A 26,834-nucleotide genomic window follows, 5' to 3' on the forward strand; every position below is an offset into this window, starting at 1 on the left:
AGAGTCGTTATTTCACCCCTTAAAAGTTATTTCTTAACATTTGCCAAAGGTAGTTAATGGCATTCAACTGAGGTATTTGGAGACCATGAATCAAAAGGCTGAGAGAGGCTGGGCATGATGGCTCACACTTGGAATCCCAGCACTTTGGGAGACCAAGGTGGGCCACTTTGAGTTCAGGAGTTCGAGACCAGCCTGAGCAAAATGGGGAAACCACGTCTCTACTAAAAATACAAAGATTAGCCAGGTGTGGTTGCGCATGTCTGTAATCCCAGCTACTTGGGAGGCTGAGGCAGAAGAATCACTTGAACCCCGAGGCGGAGGTTGCAGTGAGCTGAGAGTGTGCCACTGCACTCCAGCCTGGGCGACAGAGCGAGACTCCATCTCAAAAACGAAAAAACAAAACCAACAAAAGGCTGAGAGATGCTTTGTCCTGAGTGAATATTAGAATTCTTGGCCGGGTGCAGTGGCTCACGCCTGTAATCCCAGCACTTTGGGAGGCCGAGGCGGGCGGATCACGAGGTCAGGAGATGGAGACCATCCTGGCTAACACGGTGAAACCCTGTCTGTACTAAAAAATACATAGAATTAGTCGGGCATGGTGGCGGGCGCCTGTAGTCCCAGTTACTCAGGAGGCTGAGGTGGGAGAATGGCCTGAACAGGAAGGAGGAGCATGCAGTGTGAGCCAAGGTCGGCCACCACACTCCAGCCTGGGCTGAACAGAGAGAGACTCTGTCTTAAAAAAAAAAAAAAAAAAAAAAAAGAACCCTGAGGAGTTTTCAGAATGTTATCAATACCTAGACTCTTCTGCAAATAAATTAAAGTAGGACCTCAGGAGAAGGCCCTGAATGGGTATGTTTGAAAAACTTTCTAGGTGATTCTAATGTGTAGTCATGATTGAATACTGGTAAATTTGAGGAAGTGGTATTTAAAAAATTTTCTTGGTATATTGAAGGCCAGTTGTTACTTTAAGATATAAAACATACGCCGGGCGCGGTGGCTCAAGCCTGTAATCCCAGCACTTTGGGAGGCCGAGACGGGCGGATCACGAGGTCAGGAGATCGAGACCATCCTGGCTAACACGGTGAAACCTCGTCTCTACTAAAAAATACAAAAAGCTAGCCGGGCGAGGTGGCGGGCGTCTGTAGTCCCAGCTACTCGGGAGGCTGAGGCAGGAGAATGGCGTAAACCTGGGAGGCGGAGCTTGCAGTGAGCTGAGATCCGGCCACTGCACTCCAGCCCAGGCGACAGAGTGAGACTCCGTCTCAAAAAAAAAAAAAAAAAAAAAAAGATATAAAACATACAATAAATAATAGCTAGGACACCTGTGATGGTATCAATAATGTATGTAGTTTTTTAAGTTTAAAGCATGATCGAAAGATCCAATTATATAAATGAGAAGACTATAAATTGCTTTAATTAATCTTTTCTTACAGTCTTTCTAATTGCTAGGAACTTGGCAGATTAAGATTGCTGCTAAAGATTTAAGCGGCCGGGTGCAGTGGCTCACGCTTGTAATCCCAGCACTTTAGGAGGCCGAGGTGGGCGGATCAAATGAGGTTGGAAATTCGCGACCAGTCTGACCAATATAGAAAAACCCTGTCTCTGCTAAAAATACAAAATTAGCTGGGCCTGGTGATGCATGCCTGTAATCCCAGCTACTCAGGAGGCTGAGGCAGGAGAATCGCTTGAACCCAGGAGGTGGAGGTTGTGGTGAGCCGAGATTGCGCCATTGCACTCCAGCCTGGGCAACAAGAGCGAAACTCTGCCTCAAAAAAAAAAAAAAAAGACTGAAGCATACATTTTATTTATTTAAACCACATTTCATTCCATAAAAATTTTGAGATGGACTAATGACCTATCAGTGCTAACAACAAACTGAAATGTTATTGTTTTCCATTTTCTCAGAGTGGTTTATGGATGGGAAGACTTGGAGAGTCTTTTCCAAGCAGGAACTCTAAATTATCCGAAGTGACTTCGTGGTACACTCATTAAATGTGATACCTTAGCTACAAAACACCAGGTAATTTCACTCTTTGAAAAATAATAAAATTTTATACCTTAAAAAGTGCTTCCATATATTTTGTCCATTATTACTATGTCTTAGAGATGGGGTCTTGCTCTGTTGCCCAGACTGAAGTGCAGTCAGTGGCACAATCATAGCTCACTGCTGTCTCCAACTCCTGTACTCAAGCAGTCCTCCCGCTTTAGCTTCGAGGGTAGCTGGGATTATAGGGGGAGCTGTGGTATCCATTATGATCCCCAAAGGTTTTAGTAAATATTATAGATATTTACATTATATACAAATTTATATTTCCCACAATAAACCAAAACTTTTCCCATTATTCGATTCAATATCAGTTACTTAATACTCGAAAACCTTTCTTTGGCTTTTTGTCTTGGTTCTTCCTCTTCCGCTTTGTGTATTGTATGTCTGGCCCCATTTCATGCTGCAACTTTGCTGCACTAGAGTGTCTTTGTACACAAGATTATGCATTTTTGTGCTTTCTCTATCTTTCCTTTTAATAAGTTCCAGCACACTCTTTTGTTGTTGACATATTTTGCTATTGTTTTCTTTTCTATATGCTCTTTATTTCATTTGTATCTATTAATGCCCCTCTGAGAAAGGCAAGGTAGGCAGTGTTAGCCCATTTGCAGATGAAGCATCTAAAGCTCAGAAAAATGAAAAGTCCTACTCGAAACTAACTGTGGCAGGTTCAGCACTAAAGTACAGTTTCCTTAACATACTCCTTTTATTTCCACAAAAGAGCCAAAAGCTGTTGTTTTACTCTTTGCCAGGGCTTCATTCATTCATTCATATATGGATTCTTGTATTTATTAAACAAAAATTATTGAATATCTACTATCTTCCATGTACTTGTGAGTCACTGGGGCAATAACAATAAATAAGATAAATATATTCCCTTCCTCAGGTGATTACAGTAGTTAAAAATACTGCAATAACTCCAATTTATTGAGCACCTTTGGTCTATGTCATACCTAAATGTCACAGCCAGTTTATAAGGTATTATCATCCCCAGTCTGCAGATAGACAAACTGTGGCATAGAAAGATAAACACTTTTTTGGGGGGAGGAGAGGACAAGGTCTCTGTCTGTTGCCTAGGTTGGAATGCGGTGACATGATCATGAGTCACCGCAGCCTCCACCTCCTCGGGCTCAGGTCATTCTCCCACCCCAGCCTCCCAGGTAGGTATGACTACAGGTGTGTGCCACCATGCCTACCTATTTTTTTTTCTACTTTTTGTAGAGACAGGGTTTCACCCTGTTGCCCAGGCTGGTCTCAAACACCTGGGCTCAAGGAATCTGCCCACCTCAGCCTCCTGAAGTGCTGGGATTACAGACGTGAGCCACTGCGCCCCACCAAGATTAATAAACTCTTAATACAGTATCAGCGATGAGGTCCTCAATAAGGCTGACATTGAGGCAATATATTCATAGTCTCAAAGGACAATTGGTAGCTTGGCAAGGTGCTGCAGCCAATATATGTTGTGTAGAGTTGGATGGAAAAGGTGTGGGGAGAGGGGACATCCAATGAAGTGGCAGTGCTGAACCTTTGTGAATTAATGCCACTTGTTGCACAAGACAATGACCCTGCTGGTCATGGGTACGTGGATTTCCTAATACATTATATAAAAGAAAGGACAATTTTCTGTGGTCAATAATGGATCTCCAAATCACTTTTATCACATTTCCCAAGTGGTATAACAGTCTTGAAGCACTGAGTAAAGCAAGTCTACTAACAATCTCCTTCCCACCCCAGTCTGGTTGGGGAAGAGTCCAGAAGCTGAGATTTTAGTAAACGACAAGCAAGGAGTACAGATATTCCTTTTTGCAATGAAAACGCAGACTGTAGAAGTTTTGAGTTAAGGAAAATTACATCAGGGATATTTTAATGATAGCAATTCTGCCAATTTAGCAAAAGCCTTATTTATATTCCTCATACAATTTCACAACAAAAGAGTAACTGTATTTATTAACAATGAACTTTGTCTCAGAAGAGTCACTCACCCTGTTAAACCACAGGCCTTTGTGAGGCTAATGCTGAAATTTATGAGGCAAATGGAGAAACTGAAAGTCTGAAGAGTCAAAGTATTTGTAATAAGAAAAAGCGGAATGAATCAAGGATGAGAAATGAATATCTGATTCCACACTGTATTGGGGGATTAGCTACTTGGGTACCACCTGAAAAGTAGGTCTGGTCAACGTGCCTGGTCAACTATAGTTTCAGACACGATCACACACTTATGGAATGGAGAATATTTAAAAAGATGTGCCACAAAATGTACAAATTTGAAGGAGAAATTTGATTTATGAATATGAAAAAGAGGACAATATACATTAGATATATATAAAAGATAATCCATCCTGATTTACTGTGTATTAAACTTTATGAAACATTTTTCTAAAAAAACTTAAACATGAAGTTTTAAACCTTTAAGGTATATCAGGAAAAGAAAACAGTGTGTGCAAAGGCATGAAAAAGAGCAGGATATTCATAATATAGGTGTGTGATAGTTAATATTGTCAACTTGACTGGATTGAAGGACATAAAGTATTGTTTCTGGGTGTGTCTGTGAGGATGTTGCCAAAGGAGATTAACATTTTAGTCAGTGGGCTGGGAAAGGCAGACCCACACTCAATCTGGGTGGGCACCATCCAAAAACTGTCAGGGTGGTGAGGATAAAGCAGGCAGAAGAAGGTGGGAGAGGCTGACTTGCTGAGTCTTGTAGCCTTCCTCTTTCTCCTATACTAGGTGCTTCCCGCCTTTGAACATCAGACTCCAAGTTCTTCAGGTTTTGGACTCTTGGACTTAACACCAGTGGCTCTCAGGCCTTTGGCCACAGACTGAAGCCTGTACTATTGGCTTCCCTACTTTTGAGGTTTGGAGACTCAGACTGGATTCCTTGCTCCTCAACTTGCAGATGGCCTGTCGTGGGACTTCACCTTGTGATCATGTGAGCCAATTCTCCTTAATAAACTCCCTTTCATATATGCATATATCCTATTAGTTCTGTCTCTCTAGAGAACCCTGTGCGTGTGTTGGAAATTCAAATTTGCTCCGGCCCCAGACCTACTAAGTCAGTAAGACTGAAGGGGAGGCCCAGTAGTCAGTGTTTTAAGAAGCCTTTAGTGGGATTCTGATTCATGGAAGAGTTTGAGAACACTGGTAGAGGAAAGGTTCCACAATGTGTCATGGGGAAATTTAGTGATGAAGCGCTGCGATGAAGCCCTGGTCCTGATCTGCTCCTGTGGAGAATATAATACAGCAATTTCCTTCTGCCCTCAAGCTCTTACATCCTAATGATCCACAGGGGTCTCTTCATTAGAGATAGTCTGCTGGTAAAGTCTTAGGTCAAGAAAAACCGCACAAACATTCTATGCTTAATACCAAAATCTAATGAAGTCCATGAAGAGGAAATGCTGCTTTAGAGTTAATTTAATTAAAGGGAAGAAAATTCAACTTTAGTCAGTAGCTTTGAACTCTGATGAGTAAAAAATCCATAATGTGATCACATTGAAGTTTCTTTAGAGGCGTTCTTCCATTTGACATTTAAAATGCATTTTATATCAGGGAGTGTCATTCGGGAAAAATAAATGACTTTTTCTGCTGTGTAGCTGAAGAACTTGTTAAAAAGCAAATACATGTGAAAAACTATGTTTGAATTTCCAGGTGTTGTCAGTCTAAGCTGGTCAACATCTTTCTTTGCTTAGATCTTAATGGAATATAAATCCCTCATAAAAAGAGAACTGGTAAGATAGTCTTTAGTGCTTTTGCCAAGTTACAGTAATAGAAGATATTTGTATTTCAGTCACTTAAAGTAATTGCTTCCTGCCTCAAAGCATTCTGGAAGTTGGTTCTGTAAATACATGTTTTGAAGATGTTACTACAGCACATCACATTCTATCAGCTAGAGGGAATTGTTGAGTGCAAAGAAGGAAAGAATGCGAGAGACTAATTCTAAATTTCTGTTTTTTAAAGATAGTTTAGAAGCATCAACTTTTTGAGGGACACTTTAGTAGTTCCAGAAGGAGCTATTGCAAACTCAAATTTCTAAATATTACTCATCCTCAAGTGATTTATAAAAGGTACTTTAGTGCAGTACATGCCTGATTAATTTCACACCCTTGGTATTGACAATTGTATTTAAAATATGATATTTCTTCCACTTTTATTTTACAGAAGATTTTGAAAAATTTTCAGGATTAAGGAAAGCAAACTGAATTTGAAGAAATCACAGCCTAATCATATATTAACATTAAGCTATTAAAAATTCAGCTTTATATGATATATTGTAGGATGAAGGTGGTGGTGGGGGAAGAATTTATAGCATTCTTTGCAAAGCCTGAATGCTGAGGTCGTGTGGACGTTAAGAAGAAAATCTGAATAATTCAGGCAACAGACTGTAATTTACTATCGGAATTAAGAAAATATATTCCACTTTGGGAGGCCAAGGTGGGTGGATCACAAGGTCAGGAGTTCGAGACCAGCCTGGCCAGCATAGTGAAACTCTGTCTCTACTAAAAATGCAAAAATTAGCCTGGCATGGTAGCATGCGCCTGTAATCCCAGCTACTCAGGAGGCTGAGGTAGGAGAATTGCTTGACCCGGGAGGCAGAGATTGCAGTGAGCTGGGATAGTGCCACCGCACTCCAGCCTGGGTGACAGAGCGAGACTCTGTCTCAAAAAAAAAATTATATCTATATATTCAAACAACTCTCCTCACCTGCAACAAAGAATGCCCAAATAATGACTATTTTTCTGAGCAAATCACCTCTTTTTACTTTTAATGTACTATTTTAACTATGGTTTGAAGAGAAAATGTTACATTGAGGAGGTTCACATTTTGTATCTATGATTCTGCATTAACCATAGCATTTTATATAGTCTGTACTGTCACCAAAAGAAAGGGTGAGGAACACCCTCATCTTTAAAATCCAGTGACATCATCATTATCATTAACATCCATTCATCTGCTGTCATCCATCTCTCCATCCATTTAGTCAGTCATCCATTCATCTAGAGAATGTCCCTGCGGCAGAGGAAAACAAGGAAATGGATAAGAGTTAGTGTACAAAGAAAGAGTGAAATTGCTGCAATTCAAGGGCAGCTAAAATGGATAGCCACATCAAGAAGATGTCAGCACTAAATGAGAACTACCTTAAATGATCATGCTGTTTAGTATTTTATTGAAACTGATAGATTTAGGTGCACAAGGAGATATATCCCTGGTGCACCCAAATCTATCAGTTTCAATAAAATGCTAAGCAGTATAATGAATAAGCAATCCTATAGCAATTTTAGAATTAATATATAGGGAGAGAGCCTTCTACTTTTAATTAAGTGCAGCTAATAGAGGGACAGTTTTGAAGTACAATGACCTGTGTGTTTGTGCTATAGTAATAAAAAGAGCATAGTATTGGCATAAAAACAGACATACAGACCAGTGGAATAGAATAGAGCATCCAGAAATAAAATGCACACATTTAAGGCCAATCGATTTTTGATAAGGTTGCCAAGAACACAGAATGGGGAAAGGACAGTCTCTTCAATAAATGGTTTTGGAACAACTGGCTCTCCATCTGCAGAAGCATGAAATTAGACCCTCATCTCACATCATATACAAAAATCAACTCAAAATGGATTAAAGACTTAAATATAAAACCTGAAACTCTAAATCTACCAGAAGAACACAAGGGAAAAAATCTCCATGACAATGGTCTGGGCAATGATTTTTTTGGATACAACTCTAAAAGCACAGGCAGCAAAAGTGAAAATAGACAAACAAGATCACATCAAACTAAAAACCTTTAGCACAGCAAAGGAAACAGAGTGAAGAGAAACCTAAGAAATGGGAGAAAATATTTTTAAACCGTACATCTGATAGGCAATTAATATTTAAAATATATAAGAAACTGAAACAGCTCAATGGCAAAAAAACAAATAACCTGACTAAAAAGTGGGCAAAGCACACAAACAGTTATTGCTCAAAAGAAGACACACGAATGGCCAACAGGTATATGAACAACTGCTCAACGTCATTAATCATCAGGGAAATGAAAATTAAAACCACAACAATATATCACCTCATACCTCTTAGAATGGCTATTATCAAAAAGACAAAGGATAAAAAGTGCTAGTGAGATGCGGAGAAAAGGGAACATTTGCACATTGTTCTTGGGAATGTAAATTAGTGTAACCATTAAGTAAAGCAGTATGGAAGTTCCTCAAAAAATTAAAAATAGAACTACTCTGTTATTCAGCAATCCCACTAGTGGGTATACATACAAAGCAAATACAATCAATATTTTGAAAAGATATTTGCACTCCCATGTTCTTTTCAGCATTATTAATAAAAGCCAAGATATGGAATCAAGCTAAGTGTCCACTAACAAATGGATGGATAAACAAAATTGTCCACACAAGGAAAACCATTCAGTCTTAAAAAAGAAGAAAATGCTATCACTTGTAACAACATGGATGAGCTTGAAGGACATGATGTTAAGGAAAATAAGCCAGGCACAGAAAGACAAATACCATATGATCTCACTTACACTGTATGAGGAATTTTTAAAAAGTTGAATTCCTACAAGTAGAGAGTGTTCTTACTACAAATAAATGATAAGTATGCAAAATAATGCATATGCTAATTAGCTTGATTTAGGTATTACAGAATGTGTACATATTTCAAAATATCATGTTTGATATAGTTTGGATATTTATCCCCTCCAAATCTTATGTTGAAATGTAAATCCCCAGTGTTGGAGTTGGGGCCTGGTGAAGGTGTTTGGATCGCGGGGGCAGATCCTTCATGAATGGCTTAGTGCCATCCCCTTGGCTATGATTGAGTTCTTGCTCTGGTAGTTCATGTGAGATCTAGCTGTTTCAAAGAGCATGGCATCTTCCCTTACCCTTGCTCTCACTCTTGCCATGTGACATGCTTGCTCCCACCTCACCTTCCACTGTGATTACAAGCTTCCTGAGACCCTCACCAGAAGCCAAGCCGATGTTGGTGCCGTGTTTGTACAGCCTGCAGAACAACAAGCCAATTTAATCTCTTTTCTTCATAAATCACCCAGCTTTAGGTATTTCTTTATAGTAATGCAAGAACAGCCTAACGCAATGTTGCACACAATAAATATATACAATTTTGTCATTTAAATATAAACAAATAAAGATAAATTTATTTTTTTTGTAAACAATAGTTTGAGCCATTTGAAATTCCTGATATTTGTGATTTTGGCCCAGAATATGCTAACCTAATGTCTGAAGTGGTTTTGTTTTTCTGGTTAGATTCTGAATGATGTGGATCAACTAAGGAAGAGAAACTTCCCACCAAAAAGGGACTTTAAAATGCTGGCCCTGGAAGACAGGATGCAGTAGGCAGATAACCAGGGTGTCCCTTGTATGGTTAAAGAGGCAGAGAGAGGCAGAACTGCCTGGCTAGGGAATATACACAGGTAGCCAGCATTTTCCAGGTGGGGCCAGATCAGAGATCATAACTTTAAACAGATTGGCTGAGTCATTAGGGAAGAAAAAAAGAGAAGCCAATTGCAGAATCCTGCTAAAAAGTATTTATATTTCAATTACTACATGAAAAAAATTAATAAATTTATCATCTAAGAGAATGCTTTAGTGATATAAAACAAATCCTTTTCTTATCCTCATAAATACTCTGGGTATATTGCTTCTGTTGTTTTATGGACTATTTCAATCCTACTATTCCATTATCTGGCTCCAGACTGGACAAAGCTTGGAGAGCAGTTCCTTTACAGGACCCAGTTTTAGCCAGACTTTGTTCTGTTTGTGCTGAGCCATATTGAATTCTGAGGCAAAAGGGAGAATGTGCACCTCTTTATGCACTTATCAAAATATTCTCTCATATTTTGAACCAAAAAGAAAAAGTTAATAAAAGTGCTAATGTGTTAATAAAAGAAAACATAACAATATATGAAGCCTCACATTGCCTGATCTGTTGGTGCCCATGTCAACCCTTATAAATCCACCTGAAGAGGGATGAAAGAGCCTCACAGGCCAGGAACCATGGGCAGATTGGAAATGACTGCTCCTGTCACAAAATAGTACAATAAAACAAACAACAGCCAATCCTTATTTACAATTTTGACATGTGTTCATCATGGTAAATGATGAGCTATGTACCATGGTTTTTTTTGGGTACTTTGGTACTTTAATTTTTTGAAATATTACATTTACATAATATCTTGATTCCTGAGGTTTTGGCTCCCTTTTAATGTTGCACCTGACACGAGCGTCTCACTCGCCACACTGTAATCCCAGCCCTACTTGGGCGGTGCGCGTTACTCACATGGTGCATTGAGATTAGGTGAAGAGGAATAAGAAAGAGTCAGCCAAGTCTTCGTAGGAATTCATGAAAAAAGATTCTAAGGAATTTAAAAAAAAATCCCAGTATGGACTGAAGATCTTAATAATTATTATAATAAAGATTGAGGGGAGAAAAACAGGTCCATCAAATCATGGGCAAATTGGCTTTGAATTGGTGGAGGACACTGAAGGCTCAGATCTGGAAGAGGATCTGCAGAAAGATACTTTATTGCTGAGCATGAATTTGTGAGAAAAATTTGAAATTGGGAAAATGGCCGTAGAGGAGAATGATGCTGGTAATATAACTCGTCCTTATCAAGTAAAGTGGTTATCAATAATGAAGGCTGAAATATATCATTACTGGAATATTGCCATAAACTGTATAAAGTGTCAAATTGGATCTCTTGCCCAGCCTGCATAGGAGGAAGCAGAATATGTTAACTATGAGGAGAAAAAAAATGAGATTCCCTAGGGGAGAAATGAAATGAGAAATACATTAGTTTGCATGTGAAGGCTGCAAACTTAAAAGCAAAAAGAAAACAAATAAAACAGGCAGTTAAACCAACAAAACCTCAGATGATTCTAATGAAACAGGAGAATTTTGTACCTTTCATGTATAATGAAACAATGTACCAAATTGCACCATAAATGAGACTTTTAACTTATAATTACATCTCAGGAAAGTTTTCTCACAATCAGTTTTTTCTTTTGTTTTTAGCCTGGAATGAAGGGCACTCACAGTTGAGTCACGCCAAGCAGCAGGTTCCATTTTCCATATTGAATAGGGCAGTTAAGGCCTAGGTATTGCAGTACTAGTTTCCTGTGTTTCTTTGGTAAGGCCTAAATTCCTCTTAGCCTAAGAAAGAAAAAAACTCCCTGGGAGGGGTGTTCAGTGAAAAGATTCACCTGAGCTGAAATTCAGCCAAGGCCTCCTATGACTCTTCATCCTCTGTCATTGTCCCGGGGACGATGGGAAGGATCGTTGAACTTCAGTCTGACACTCAAGTCTTGTTGTTTAAGTGTTCTCACTCTTATTTCTTTTTTTTTTTTCCTTTTTTTTTTTTTATTATACTTTAAGTTCTAGGGTACATGTGCATGACTTTTATATCATGTATAACTCCCCAATGCAATCCCTCCCTCCTCCCCCCTCCCCATGATAGGCCCCAGTGTGTGATGTTCCCCTTCCCGAGTCCAAGTGATCTCATTGTTCAGTTCCCACCTATGAGTGAGAACATGCGGTGTTTGGTTTTCTCTTCTTGTGATAGTTTGCTAAGAATGATGGTTTCCAGCTGCATCCATGTCCCTACAAAGGATGCAAACTCATCCTTTTTTATGGCTGCATAGTATTCCATGGTGTATATGTGCCACATTTTCTTAATCCAGTCTGTCACAGATGGACATTTGGGTTGATTCCAAGTCTTTGCTATTGTGAATAGTGCCGCAATAAACATACGTGTGCATGTGTCTTTGTAGTAGAGTAATTTATAATCCTTTGGGTATATACCCAGTAGTGGGATGGCTGGGTCATATGGTACATCTAGTTCTAGATCCTTGAGGAATCGCCATACTGTTTTCCATAATGGTTGAACTAGTTTACAATCCCACCAACAGTGTAAAAGTGTTCCTATTTCTCCACATCCTCTCCAACACCTGTTGTTTCCTGACTTCTTAATGATTGCCATTCTAACTGGTGTGAGATGGTAGCTCATTGTAGTTTTGATTTGCATTTCTCTGATGGCGAGTGATGATGAGCACAGCATGGTACTGGTACCACAACAGAGATATAGACCAATGGAACAGAACAGAGTCTCACTCTTATTTCTATGGGATACCACTGAAAATATTCAGCCCCTTAGAGCAATGTGGAAATCATGAGTGAAACTTATAAGAAAGCTAGCAGATTACAGGTACACAGCACAATAGCAGTCTGGCTTTGTCCAGCTTGAAAGATGAACCTGCTTCCCTTAACTAGTTCTGCTTGCCTCCTTTCCCTGAACTATCTGGTCCTCTTTCCTACCTCAGGTTCTTCGTGAAACATTACTCTTTTAAATCGGTTCTCCCAGGGAAATGCCCAAGTTGCAGTTCCAGTTTCCTTTCCAGGAAACCACTGTGTCCCCAGCATTGATGTTTGTGTCTTCCATGGATGTCTTGCTCAGTACCCACTACTGGTCTACCTCCAAGGTCTTAAGCCTTGCTCAGCCCTCTTCTGTCATATCCAATGATTGAAACAAAGATTTCCCACCATTAAAAGGCCCTTTTGGCTATTTCAGTTTTGTTCTATCTCACTTTTCCTTCCTCTGGTCTTCTTTCTCCTTACCACTGCCAGTTCTCTCAGCTGTAACATTTCTGGCGTTTTTTTTTTCCTTTTTAGAAACAAGGTCTCATGCTGTTGCCCAGGCTGGAGTGCAATGGCACAATCATAGCTCACTGCATTCCTGCCTCAGCCCCCCGAGTAGTAATTACAGACATGTGCTGCTGTGTCTGGCTAATTTTTGTTTCTCGAATACTGTAAAGCATCATGTACAACTACGTCTATTTAAATTTAACACACATAAGATGCTTAAAACAAAAAGGGAGGCACATAATTTGCTTAGTACCCTTGAGATACTCTGGCTTTCCAAGTTGAAGAAATTTACTAAAATATCATTCAAGAATGTCCCAGATATACAGTCTGACAAAATTATTGCAAACTCTCATAAAAAGCCCTTAAATCAATGACAAACTTGCTATCCCATAGAGTGAAGATTGGTTTGAGGATCTAAAGAGATATATTTTCTTAAACTCTAAGCATATGCAGATCTTGGTTGGGCATGGTGGCTCACACCTGTAATCCCAGCACTTTGGGAGGCTGAGGTGGGCAGATCACTTGAGGTCAGGAGTTTGAGACCAGCCTGGCCAACATGGTGAAACCCTGTCTTTACAAAAAACACAAAAATGAGCTGGGTGTGGTGGCGCGTGCCTGTAATCCCAGCTACTAAGGAGGCTGAGGCAGGAGAATCTCTTGAACCCATGAGGTGGAGGCTGTAGTGAGCTAAGATTGCACCACTGCACTCCAGTCTGGGTGTCACAGCGAGATTTGGTCTCAAAAATAAAATAAAATAAAATAAAATAAAATAAACATATGTAGATCTTGTGTTCTTAGCACACACCCAAAACAGGTAACTATGTGAAGAGAAACAATGTTAATTAGCTTGACTATAGTAATAAGTTTATTATATATGTATATTAATGCATTATGTTGTTACCTTAAATATATATGATTTATGAAATAAACCAAAAAACAATAAACATGGTCATTCAAAGCAAATAAACAAACTTACAAATACAAATAGATGTATTCATTTACTTCTCTGAAAATGCTTTCATTTGTTTCATCTCTATCAATGAAGTTTGGCGAGTTTTGGAAATGCTGACTTTGGATGATATTTAGTAAGCATATTATTAAAATTCTGTGGATTAGCACTTGTTCCAGCATTTCAAATAGCATAAAGCTCCTGCTCAAACACATTGTCTGGCAAGGATTTTACTTAACCTGGCAATACAGAGAACGGGCCAGCTAGCAAAGAAGAGTTATTTTTCTATCTCATTCATTGCCGTGGAAGAAAAATAGAGGAAGAAGCTGAAAATCCTCTTATCGTTTGGTTTATTCAATAGTCAAAATGTTAAATTCCCTTTGAGATTAATGGGACCTATTTAAAGATGGAAATCTCATTTTCCCAGGCCAGTCGTGGTGGTTCGTGTCTATAATCCCCACATTTTGGGAGGCTGAGGCAGGAGGATTGCTTGAGCCCAGGAGTTTGGGAACAGCCTGAGCAACATTAGGAGACCCCACATCTATACACACACACACACACACACACACACACACACACACACAATCTCATTCCTGCCTTTTACATATTTAAGGTCAGATGGATGATGTGACCTGTCACTGAGCAGAAGTGCATAACAATTACAGAAGGTTGCTCAGTTGCCTGTGTAGACTCCCCTCCCATAAACTGACAACTGCACGCAACTTGGAATCTACTGACACCTTCACAAATGCTGTTTCATTTTCTTAAAATGTAAAAACTGAAGGAGATTATTCACAGGAGTGTCTCTCCATGCCCCCCAATCCATTACATATATTCTTTTTATTTCTACCTTAGGACTTCGAAGATGTCATTTTCCCTCAATGCAAGAACTACTTCTTTGATTAAAATGCTGATCACATTGTATACCTGTACTAAGGCAATTCCCTGCAACGGAACCCAAGGTGACATTCCTTCCTCATAGTCTCACAGGTGGCTTTGTCTGCGCTTGGTTATTCTCTGGCCTCAAACCATTAGCATGAAGGGTGCTTCTCACTTTCTGTAAAAATGGGCGGCCAGGCATGGTGGCTCACGCCTGTAATCCCAGCACTTGGGAGGCTGAGGTGGGCAGATCATGAGATCAGGAGATTGAGACTATCCTGGTAAAACGGTGAAACCCCATTTCTACTAAAGATACAAAAAATTAGCTGGGCATGGTGGCACGTGCCTGCAGTCCCAGCTATTCAAGAAGCTGAGGTAGGAGAATCGCTTGAACCCGGGAGGCAGAGGTTGCAGTGAGCCAAGATTGCACCATTGCACTCCAGCCTGGGTGACAGAGCAAGACTCTATCTCGAAAAAAAAAAAAAAAAAAAAAAAGAAAGACAAAAGAGGCAGACACACCTGACTTCTCACCCTAACTGTGATGTTACCTCATTTGAGTCCAGATAAGGGAATATGATACAGAAACCTTTGTAGCTATGAAAACATCATGTCTTGATCACTTGAGAAGTGATTAGTGGGAGAATAGAAAATTGTGGCACTGGTTAGATGCCACTTTGACCACCTAACCTACGCCAGCCCCTTCTGAACAACTTTCTCTCTATTCTCGTTCCATTATTGAGTGCATATTTCCTATCCTCTCTTCTGCTACGAGCTCCTTCCAGTTCCTCAGGAATGGACACCTACTACCATTAATGACAAACACGTCTTTTATATTATAATTAAGTGCATCCTGTAAAGCAAACCCACTTTCTCTTTGCACCAGATGGATTGTTGAATTGTGACTTGATTTTGTCTGTTCTAGTTCTGTCTTTGCATCTATGGTGCTGACATAACATATAAGGCTCCTTGTTTTTTTCCGACTATGCTGAGCTCATTCAAGACATACTGTGATGATTAATTTGATATGTCAACTTGGCTAGGCCACAGTACCCAGATATTATTGCAGATGTTTCTGTGAAGGTATTTTAAAAGATGAGATTAACATTTAAATCAGTGGACTCTGACTAAAGCAGATTACCCTACATAATGTGAGTGGGCCTCATCCAATTAGCTAAAGGCCTTGATAGGAAAAAGACTGATATCTGCAGAGGAAAAGGGAATTCTGCCAGCAGATGGCCTTCGGACCATCGACTGCAACAAGAACTGCATCAAAGTGCGACTTTCCCTGGTTTTCCAGCCTGTCACCTAGCTTGCAGATTTTGAACTTGCCAGCCTCCACAAGAATATGAGTCAACTCCTTAAATAAACCTCCCTCTCCCTCTCTCTCTCTCTCATTGTGTTCCATTAGATTTTCAACTCCAGCATGAAAAGAAATTTGGTGTCTCATGTATAACATAGACGACTGTGGGGGTGTTTCATTTCATGGTGATCCAGACTCTTTGACCTATCCTTCGCCATCCACCATTATCCAAAGTAGTCCTGGGTTTATTTTACTTTTTAAATAAAATATCTCTTATATCATCTTCCTTCCTTCTGCATCTATGCTCCCAAAGCTTCACACCAAATACAGAACAAAATCCTCCACTTTCCTACTTTTCACCCACCAAGCTGTGGGCAGACAAACTTTCCCTAAGCCCCATTTTCATTACCCCCCTCATTTTCTGAAAACCCAGAAGAAACTCCTTTTTCTGACTTTTAAGGTCCTGCTTGATATATATGCTTCCCTACTTATTTCTCAGCATTCTTCCCTGAAACTCCAATCTCTGCAGCTTTGCTTATGAAACTTGTTATACTTGGAGGGTCATCTCCTCTCCCTTCATGAAAGTCCTTTATACCCTTCTCCACCCAAGTAAAGCTCCATGAGTGCTTTCTTTGATATCTCTGCTTCTCATGTTTGTCTTCTCTTCTGAACTAAAATAATTATGTACCTCTGTTTAGTCTATGTAAAGTTTAAGTAGTATTTATATTTTATACATAACATCTTACATTGTTCACTATTTCATATGTGTAGGTCTTGAATAAAGGAAGTAGATGGGAAGTGCCCTGAGGTCTCTTGTGAACTTAATCTTCCTTTCAGAGCCAGACTTTGTGCTTGTTGAACAAAGAATAGTGAATGTTGAAGTTCTGGTGTTTTTAATTAGTTATTAACAACTATTAGTTGTTGATAGTTCTCAATATGACATTTCAATTTACCCCCAAATTTAGGCCTTGGAAACATCTAAGACATATATAATGGGGCATTGTTATTTAAATTGGGATTGCATCTTTGACAGCTGTCATAACAGAATACCATAGATCAGATAACTCAAACAATGGACATTTATTTCTCACAACTCGGGAGGCCATGAAGTCCAAGATCAAGGCACCAGCAAAACCAGTGCCTAGAGAGATCACTCTTCTTAGTTGGTAGGCAGCTGTCCTCTAGTTGCATCCCCACATGGCAGAAAGGGAGAGAGAGAAAAGGAGACAGAGGGAGAGAAAGGAAGAGACAGGAGAGAGAGAGAGAGAGAAAAAGGGAGAGAGAAATCATCCCTCTTTTGTCTCTTCTTATAAGGGCTTGGCCCTCATGACCTGATTACCTCCCAAAGACTCTTACCTTTGACCTAATTACCTTCCAAATACCATCACAGTGAGGATTTAGGTCTTTCTTCCTTAAGCCTTCATTAACCTTTCTCAAAAAAGTTCTTAATTTTCCACATATGAGAACTGAGTGATATATTTTTAAGATTTAAGATTTTTGTTAAAATAGTCACCATGGCTTAATTTTGAAAAGCATTTAAAAGTTCATTCAAGCAGGGCTGTTCTCTTTGTCATTAGAGCTGTTTACTACTGAGGGATGATCAGGGAATAGCGCTCAATAGGTTTATCCTAATTGTTTCAGTGCTAGCAAGTGTGAAAGGAAACAGAAACAAGCCAGCTTCCAGGTAGTCTGTGAAGGGCTGCAGAGCTCTGTGGCATGGTGCAAGCCTCTACTCCTGGCCTGAGCTGCTGTGTGCTGGTTTTCTCTCTGTTCAGTTTAATGTAGGAAAGAGATTAAACAGATCACTACTCTTCATACAATTTGGACTGTGACTTGGGAAAGGAGTTGGGAGCAGCCTGGAAAAAGGGTGGTCACAAAGAGGGCTTTGAGAGAATGAGGGCTTAACAGCATGATGCAACCGGGAATGACCAAGATAGCACTGGCCAGGGAGAAGTTTCCAGCAAAGGATGTGACTGACATGTCAAGACAGGACAGCTATGTAATAACTTGAGGTTGGTGACTGGGTGGTGCTGCACTATGGCTTCTTCCTGTTCTTATCAACTCAACTCACAATAAAGTTGATCCACTCATAGAAATATCTACCTCCAGAATGAAGAGGGGGTGAAAGAAGGGAACAGATTCAGGAAGGGAGATGGAATAATATCAGTTCACTAGAGGGCAGAAAGTCAAAACAATTTTCTTGGGAATTGCCAACATTTGAGGCAGGGTACTGAATTTCCCAAACTGAAATATTGAAGGACGTATTAAGTCACCTGACATTTCTAGGCTAAATCTAGAAGTACCAAGTTGAAAGAACTTTGAATTACTTTTCATCTTTCCCTGGGCATTGTAAAGATTGTATCTAGGGATGGGGTGCAATTGGAAGTTTTGTTGAATGGCCATTCTTTCTTTTCTTTGGATGACATTTTTCTCATAGACCTCTCAGAATAATTTTTATAAACAATATACTCCTGTTAGGAAAAGCTTGCTCCCTGGTAGGAAAGAACAGGCAAAAATATTGACCACTGTTGCCTAAACTCAGTTCAGCTGAGTTGTTCTTACAACTCTTTTCAAGTCTTACTATTATCCTTTCATCCTAAAGTGGAGCAATTTAAATAACATCTTTGCCAAGCCTTCCTGATTGAGTTCAGAAGTGTCCATTTTTGGGCTAGGAGAGAGGCTTATTGCAAATTTCTTTCCCTGCACACCTACATGTAATCAATGTGGTAGTTGGTACATCACATGAGGTGGAGCTGATTAAAGTTTTTCAGCACTCTCATTTTGATGAAAGTGTTTACCAATAAGGGACATTGCCCTACACGTGAGGCTGGAACTAAGTGGGTACCAGCACAGGGAGGGCACATATCCTCCAGGCATTTCCTGTCTGAGATGATAGTACTGACAGGCCTAATAAGGTCGACAGCAGTTACAAATAGTTATGAAACTGCAATTATATGCCAGACACTGAGCTTAGCACAGGAATTTTTAAAAAAGGAATAAGAGCATATCTTTTTACTTCAGGAATTCAGTCTTGGAGGGATTCCAGACACGCATAGCAATAGATTCAATTCTGTATGGTCAATGTTTGATGGAGGTCTAGATGACTTTTTGCTGTGGAATCAGGGAACAGATGGTAATTATAAATCCTTTTCAGGGAGTGGTTGGGGAAAACTTCACAGAGAAGGTAGCATGTTAGCTGAAACTAAAATATGAGTTGGAGGTCATCAAGCTGGAAGAATGGAAGAGTATTACAGGCACAAGAAAAAATAACTGGGTAAAAGCACAAGAGCATGACAATGAATGACAAATTTTGGCAATGGTGAGTGGTGTGACCAGAAATGATAGCCAAATACTGCTTTTAGAACGTTGATTTGGTTCTAAGGTTTTTACTAGACAGATTAAAAAGGGAACTAGATTATTCCAATAAACTCTGACTTTCATGGAGATATTGTAATACAAATTCATTCATTCACTGCTTTAATTCATTTAACATATATTAATTTTTAATATAGCATCTGACTGGACACTGCCAATATAGGAATGAATAGAGACAGATGACTGTCCTTGACCACATGGAACATTAGCAGCTTGGTTTTATATTGAGTTCATTCAATTTAGCTCATGTCACAGATTCCTTTTGACAGAGTCAAAGGCTGAGGTGAGATAAAGAAAAGTTGGAAGTGTGTTAATTTCAGCATATTACCTAGATGGGCAATAAAAGACAAAACAATGCCCAATAGTACAGTAGCTCTGCTTAAAGCTTGCTTCTTCACTTAAAATACTGCAATTTATTAAGAGACTGGTTTCTACCATAAATGGAATGTGTTGCAAGTGAAAAAGTCTGTAATTTGGGAGGGAGGGCACTAAAGAACTCTCCTGATAGACTAGATGATCATTCTAATGAGCTAAAAGAGAAACGTATTGTCGCCTACACATGTCTAAACCAAACCAAACCACAAAAAATTTTTTACCCTGTGAATTGGTACTATTTTTGAACAAGTTGGATACATGTTGTGTGAAGGACAGAATATCAAGTTTCTCCTATATGTGGCTGACTCATTATTATGAAATAGGAGTGATCTTTTTGAGACGAAGTCTCGCTCTGTCATCCAGGCTGGAGTGCAGTGGTGCCATCTTGGTTCACTGCAACCTCTGACTCCTGGTTCAAGCAATTCTCCTGCCTCAGTCTTCTGAATAGCTGAGATTACAGGCATGCAGTACTACGCCTGACTTATTTTTGTATTTTTAGTAGAGACAGGGTTTCACCACGTTGGCCAGGCTGGTCTCGAATTCCTGACCTCAAGGGATCTGCCTGCCTTGTCCTCCCAAAGTGCTGGGATTACAGACATGAGCTGCTGTGCCCAGCCGATAGGAGTGATCTTAACAGATAACTGGCTCTACAGAAAAGAATGGCTTGGGTTCAGCTACTATAAAAAACAGTAACAGTAGAAGACCCCACAATTCTATACAATATGCCAATTCTTTTAGTGTCCTAGATGCATATTTTGCAAGTACTTTATCTCAGAATTAACTACTAAGTTAAACTGCTGAAGCTGAAAGATTTCTTTGAGTGCTTTACTGAGATTTTAATGGCCTGGTGGGTGTTTGGTGACACTAACCTCAAAAATTTTCCAGGCTAAAATTATCTCACTGATACTGTGGTGCAGGATTTTGGAGCCCTAATTTCCATTTTACCTGTACTTGGGAAAAAGCCAGAATTGTTTTATGAGAGAGGGAAGCCTTGTTCTTGTCCAGAGTGCCCCTCCACTTCTTTTTTTGTTTGTTTGTTTTCTATTTTCCATGTATAACTGTCTTTTTATCAGCAATGCTTCCCAGTTAGGGTTTCCAATTTTCATTGAGATATGTCATTTCTCCTCCCATTTGGGCTGATTATGAAAGCATATGGATCTGCTCTTGTCAATATGGAATATTTGCACTCTAGATCCAGGTCAGCAAATATAACTCTTCTTGCTCAATACAAATCAAAAGTTCAATTATGAGATATAATTTTTACTTATAGAGCATTGACTGAAGGTCAGACAGCACAGCTATTCCTCTAAATAATGCATAATCAATTATTGAATTAAGGCAGACTGTCAGCACCTAGTGCCTCCCGGAAGTTCTGTAATGAACTGGGCTTTGGCATTCATTGAACATGTCCAGGGGGGCCTTAAAGGAAACACCTGACACTGGTTTTACACAGTAGGAAGGTTCACGTGGACAGGACATGGTGCACTATAACCCAGACTGTCCTTATGAGAATTCATCAGATACATTTTTCTCCTAAGCAATTACCATGCTGTACGCATGCAGATCTATATTAGGTGACTGATTATATTTTCCTCTTTACACAGCCTGTTAAGAAGCTCAAATCATGAACCACCTAAAGCAAACCTACAGAACTCTGTGATGTTTATTTTGTATATGATTTTTCCTACAGTTATTTTAATAAATGTATTGATGTGAAACTTATAACACATAAAATTAACTATTTTAAGGTAAATGATTCAGTGGCATTTGGTACATTCGCAATGTTGTGTGATCACCACATCAATCCAGTTCCCAAACACTTCCATTTCACTAAAGGAGTAATCTTTGTTTTATTTTCTCTTCCATTTTTCTGTCCATTCTTTAAAATAAAATCAATACAAAATCTTTTTGTATTGATCCATGTCTGTAAATCACTATAAAACTTTTTTAAATGATGTAGGATTTTAATAAGCAAAATTTAAAAAATTTAATAATAAGCCACACTGCAGGATATGGAGGAGTAGTAGGCAGGGTATATGAGGAGAACCAAGGAGTCACTTCGTGGAAGCCCAGATGTAGGAGTTTCAAGAGCGGAGTGGTTAACAAGAGTCACGTGCCAGAAATGTCAAATAAAAAGAAGATGGAAATGAGACTGCTAAATTGATCAATTAGGAAGTCATCTGTGACTTTTGTGAAAGTTACATCCCTGCTTTGTGTGGTTAGAGGTGAAACCCTGTGGTGATTAGGAGGTGACATAATAGAGACTCAGAAGCCTAGACAATTTGGAAACATTGACAGAGTAGTGAAATAGAGAAGAGGCTGTGGTTTGAGGGCAAAGCAAGTTTGAGGTTACACTGTTTGCAAAGGATGGAGCTACTTAAGCCAAATATAGTATAATAGATGTAGAAAACTTGAATAATGATCCTGGCTGTGCCACAAGCTATGATATGACCTTGAACAAGGCACTTCACATTCTAGCCTTGGTTTTCTCATTTGTGAAACACAGAAGCTTAACCAAATCATCTCTAAGATTTCTTCCAGCTTTAGTGTTCTATGGTATATTCATGAGTAAAAGAAATGTATAAATAAAATGGAAACAGTAAAGCAATTTGAAAATAAGATAATGCTTTCATCATATACTATTATTTTTATTAATCTAGCTGAAATGCTAATCTTATAAGGAAGTTTTATGATAGAATGAAAGAAAAGTATTCAGTGAGTGCTTAAGATCAATCATTTCACGAAAAGTTTTGTTTTGTTTTGTCTAACCAACTCTTAAAATAATTTGGATTCCGAAATAGTGGTTGATGTGGATTGTGGTTAATTATAAATGGCATAAATTCTTCGATATTTCTCCCATCAAGAGAGAAGGTCTATGTCCCCTCCCTTTGAATCTAGATGGGCTCTACAGCTGCCTAGCAATTAGAATGTGATGAAATGATGCTGTTTTTAGGCCCTTATGATATTAGAACACTGACACCCTGAACTCAGCTCCCATTCTGTGACGAAACCCAAGCAACCCTGTGGAGAGACCTGTGGCGAGAAGAAATGAGGCCCCCAGCCAACAGCTCTGGGTGAGCACTGATTTGCCAGCCAGTGAGTGAGCCGTTTTGGAAATGGATCTTCAACACCAGTTGAGATTTTCCAGCTGACACAACATGGAGCAGAGAAAAGCTGTCCCTGCTGATCCCTGCCCAAATTTCAGATTTATTGGCAAAATAAATGGTTATTGTTTTAGGCCACTAACTTTAGGGATGGTTTGTAATAGAGCAATAAATAACCGTGTCAAGAAGTTAACATTTATTCACCAATAATCATGTAAATGAAATCCAATTTGTGTAAGTAATTCTTCTATCAGGCCATATATGTATTCCCTTGCATTCTGTAAAATGGCATAATAATTGCACAGTGTTTATGAGGAAAATACAGTTAAGGTAGTTCACTCAAAACTTGTAGAATTTTGTGGAGCCCTGTAACTAAAACAATAATAATCTTATTAAATATACCAGTCATAGCAAATCTCCAATGCTATTTGCGTTTATAATCACAGTACATTCTTATCAGCCTTGTATCCTGGGGCTTGTGTTTTTTACTTGTACTTTTACCACAGAGCTCTATAGAATGAAAATAATAGGGGTTCTTGGAGCCACTAAATCAGCTACTTTTTGCACTAAAAAAAGGCTCTCTGCAAGATTTTTGGTCGTTTTCTTCCCTAATGTCTTCATACGTTGCTAAATATTTCTCTTTAACTGTGAAAAAGTTTGATACTATTGCCTCAAAATTAACCTTCTTGGAGTTTCAAAAGTGAATCACCAAGACTTCAGTGTTGACTGATATTCTTTCTTACTTACACATGTGCTAATTTACGCTAAAGAAACACATGTAGCAGAACAGACTGTATCCATAGTCGTCATGTAAGAGGCACAGGAATACATATAGTGATTGTAAAGGCCCAGTCCACTGTTGACATGGCCGCTTGTCATGGACTTGGGCCTTAGGACCTACCTTGTCCTCATGGACTCTCAGTTTCCAAGCCCAGAGGAGATTGTTGTTCTGGGTGAGCAGCAGTTGGTGCTGTTTTGCTTTCAGCCTCCTTCACCAGTTCATTAGAAAAGGGCTGCCAGAGCTGGCTGTGGGACTGGGAACTAGAGCTGAAGGGAAGATGCTGTGGATGTCCTCCTCTGCAGAAAGGGTAGTTCAATGGACTGCTTTTCTGTTGGAAATGCTGGTGGCAGTGAACCTTTTCCTCGGTTGAGGATGGCTTTGTCACTGGTCTTTGAGGCAGTGTCATAAGGGGATTCATCGAAGAGTATGTTGTCATCTAACATAGACTTTGTGAGAAGAAACTTACCAGGTAGATCATGCTCTGCTCCATCCACTATCTCAAGCTGGGGTTCAACAAGAGGAAGTGTTGGACTCAAAGTAGCATCCTGAAGAATGAATTTTGCAAGACAGATGTTGAGAAGGATGTCGTCTATGTATATAAGAAGGGCTATATCCATATTTTAAAATTTTCCTTTAAATTTAAGCAAACTATTTTGTAGTTGACTTGAATCTACTATGGAGGAAGGTTCTGATATAGAAATATATTCTAAAAGGGTAATATCCATTGATACAGTGGTAAAATAAGATCTATTGCTTCTTGGATAACTGAATCTGCCTGAATAGACTTAACTAACAGCTAAGATACTTTGATTTATGTCAATCATGTTATGAATTATTTCATTTTAGGAGGGAATAAAGCTTAATTCATCACTTCTATTTATGAGCACACCAGTGACAACTTCTGGCATAAATTAAATAAACATAAGTTTAAATTAAATACAAAAATTATTACTGAATTTATTATTCACTTTTAAAGACATTAATTTGCATTTATCAAACCCCCTTAAATAAATACATAGGTAAATCCTTAAGACATGACATAAAAACAAATTTATAAAGTATGATCATGTTTATACATATTTCTGAAAGTCAAAGTTAAATAATATGTTCTGCTTTAATTATTCTTTTCAGTTCATGCAAATGTGTTTGTTTCATTAAAAACAGAGGCCATCCTGATTCTAACTGAAACAAAAATCTAACTAAATTGAAGGAAACTTTGAACTTTGAGATATTTGAAATGCAAGTTGTATTATATTTTATTAATACAGATACTGAAAGTGGGTTAAGCAAGTGCTGCTTGTAAAAAACCGAAAAGAATATAATTAGCATTGCAAAGGGGATTTTGCTCTGTTCAGTTCCTAAGCTGATTTGTTCTTTGATGGAAGGTTTTGAGACTTTGTTCCTATTTAAAGAACAAAAGGACAACAAACTCACCTCTGTTGTATCAGCAAAAGATGTGGGCAGCTCTGATTGGGTATCAGGACCAAAGGCTGGCAGTGATCCAGCAATTTCTGTGGGTAAAAAAATCACAAGATTTGAGTGTATCTTTCTTTTTTCTTTTGAGGTTGGGGCAATAAAACAGTCCAGGTTGAAATATGCAGAATAACCAATCCTTAAGGAGTAGTGCAACAAATCATTAAGAAACCAGAGGCATAGAAAAAAAGGTCATTAATCTGAATGATATATTGAAGGACACATGCAAAGGGTGCATCTTGCATGTTTATGTGATAAGAATAGTTATTAAGGTGGATTTTTAGGGTGTTCAGTTTTATTCTATAGATTTGGACCAAGCAGGCTGACTAATTATCTAGACCATTGGGGATAAAAATATGACTAAGCTGGTAATAAACAAAATGATTAGAATAAATGCTGGAACCACTGATCATTTGTGGCAAACTTTCAGCCTAAAGCCTGATTCTCAGAACGCCAAAGAGGGCTCAAAAGAGAGAAGCCCCGAGTATCAGGTTGTCTCTGAGAAGCTTCTGAAGTTAACCTTTTCTTGCCTGTGAATTTCCCTGGCCCTTCGTCTTGTCCTAAGAGACTTTTATGAGATTTTCTAGTGGTAAGAGTGCCTATCTTAGGCAGAAAACAGAACTGGCAGAAAATGACAGTTTCATGTCGTGTTGTACTAAATGGCATTTCCAGTATCCATCTACTTTGCCATTTACTGAACCTACTGTGGACTTCCCTCTGAGGATCCTGAGTGTGCCTGATGATCTTGTTGACTTCTTTAAATCCACTCTCCCGTCCTCTCCCTGCTACTTTCTGCCCCAGAAGTTTGAATAATATGGGCTATATCAATGGTTCCTTGTGCTCTGTCTTTGGCATGGCTTACAACATTAGGCAACACTTCCAGTCTGGAGATAGTACTGAGGCTTGCTGCTTCTAGCCCCAGGGAACTCTCCTAATGCTTTGTGTACCAGCAAACCTTTACAAATGGTCCCTTTATTAAACTCTCCTCAAATTATACTAATTTGAATGTGCCATCTGTTTCTTGCTGAGATTTGACCAATTGACTAGATGAGAGAATCTGTTTAGATTGTGCCAGGGTAACAGAACTGTCTGTGAGTTCTTTTCTCTGCCTTGGTTCCACTGGCTGTCTGCAGTTGACTTAGAACTGAACTGAAACCCTTGATTCTCCTAGAACTGCCCTTGGTAAGAAGTGGGTACCAAAGACATCAAATGAGACATAGGAAGGAGTGAGAAAAGCTAGAAATGATACCATACATGTTCCCGTCACAATAATGATTGACTTTAGAAGACCCAAGTTAAAATGACAGTTTCCATGAGACATTCACATTCTTAGTCTCTGTCAAAATGAGAATAAATGCAGAACTAAGCAATCACTAACTGACCATCAGTGAACTGAATTGTCCCCACATCCAAAGATTGCTCTTCCTCTAGTGCTTTGCTGATCAGCCTTTTGAGGTCTGTAGCTGTGAGATAGATCTCTGGTTGCTTGTCCTCCTCCATGGTTCCACGATAGACTTCCTCACTTTCAATTTTGTTGGAATCAAAAGACAGGAGGTCACTTGCAGGGCTTTTTGCTTCTGCACTGTGTCTCTTAAAGATGGCTGTAAGTTGCATCTCTGTGGAGCTTGAGCTGTGGATAGCAGAAGACACATTCCCCACCCAAAGCCATTGTTACATGCCTTATAAAGAGAGTCACTAGGTTGCTACAAAGCTTCAGGATAGCTTTCACCTCTTTCCTGATGGGCTCTGAGAGAATATCCCACTTTAAAACATTTCAACATTTATCAGAAACTTAAAATATGAAAAAAGAAAAAACACATATTTTGGTTCTAAAATAGAATGGCAGGAGGGAGTTCAGTCCACCACAAAGAAGGATTACTAACTGAATCAAGCGA

The 26,834-nt window shown here is 39.1% G+C and overlaps 1 protein-coding gene across 2 annotated transcripts in view; it reads right to left on the reverse strand.

Moving 5' to 3' along the window:
- The window catches only part of IMPG1 (interphotoreceptor matrix proteoglycan 1), a 152,024-nt gene that overhangs the window by 54,373 nt on the left and 70,817 nt on the right, over positions 1-26,834 (reverse strand). For both annotated transcript variants that reach the window (XM_033217705.1, XM_033217704.1), the window contains 3 exons: positions 26,322-26,569; positions 24,901-24,977; positions 23,933-24,011 (listed from right to left, as the gene is read on the reverse strand). In XM_033217705.1, the coding sequence (XP_033073596.1) occupies positions 23,933-24,011; positions 24,901-24,977; positions 26,322-26,569 (404 nt within the window). The remainder of the gene's footprint in view (positions 1-23,932; positions 24,012-24,900; positions 24,978-26,321; positions 26,570-26,834) is intronic.

Source organism: Trachypithecus francoisi, unplaced genomic scaffold, assembly GCF_009764315.1.
Source record: "Trachypithecus francoisi isolate TF-2019V2 unplaced genomic scaffold, Tfra_2.0 Lachesis_group10, whole genome shotgun sequence".
NCBI lineage: Eukaryota > Metazoa > Chordata > Mammalia > Primates > Cercopithecidae > Trachypithecus > Trachypithecus francoisi.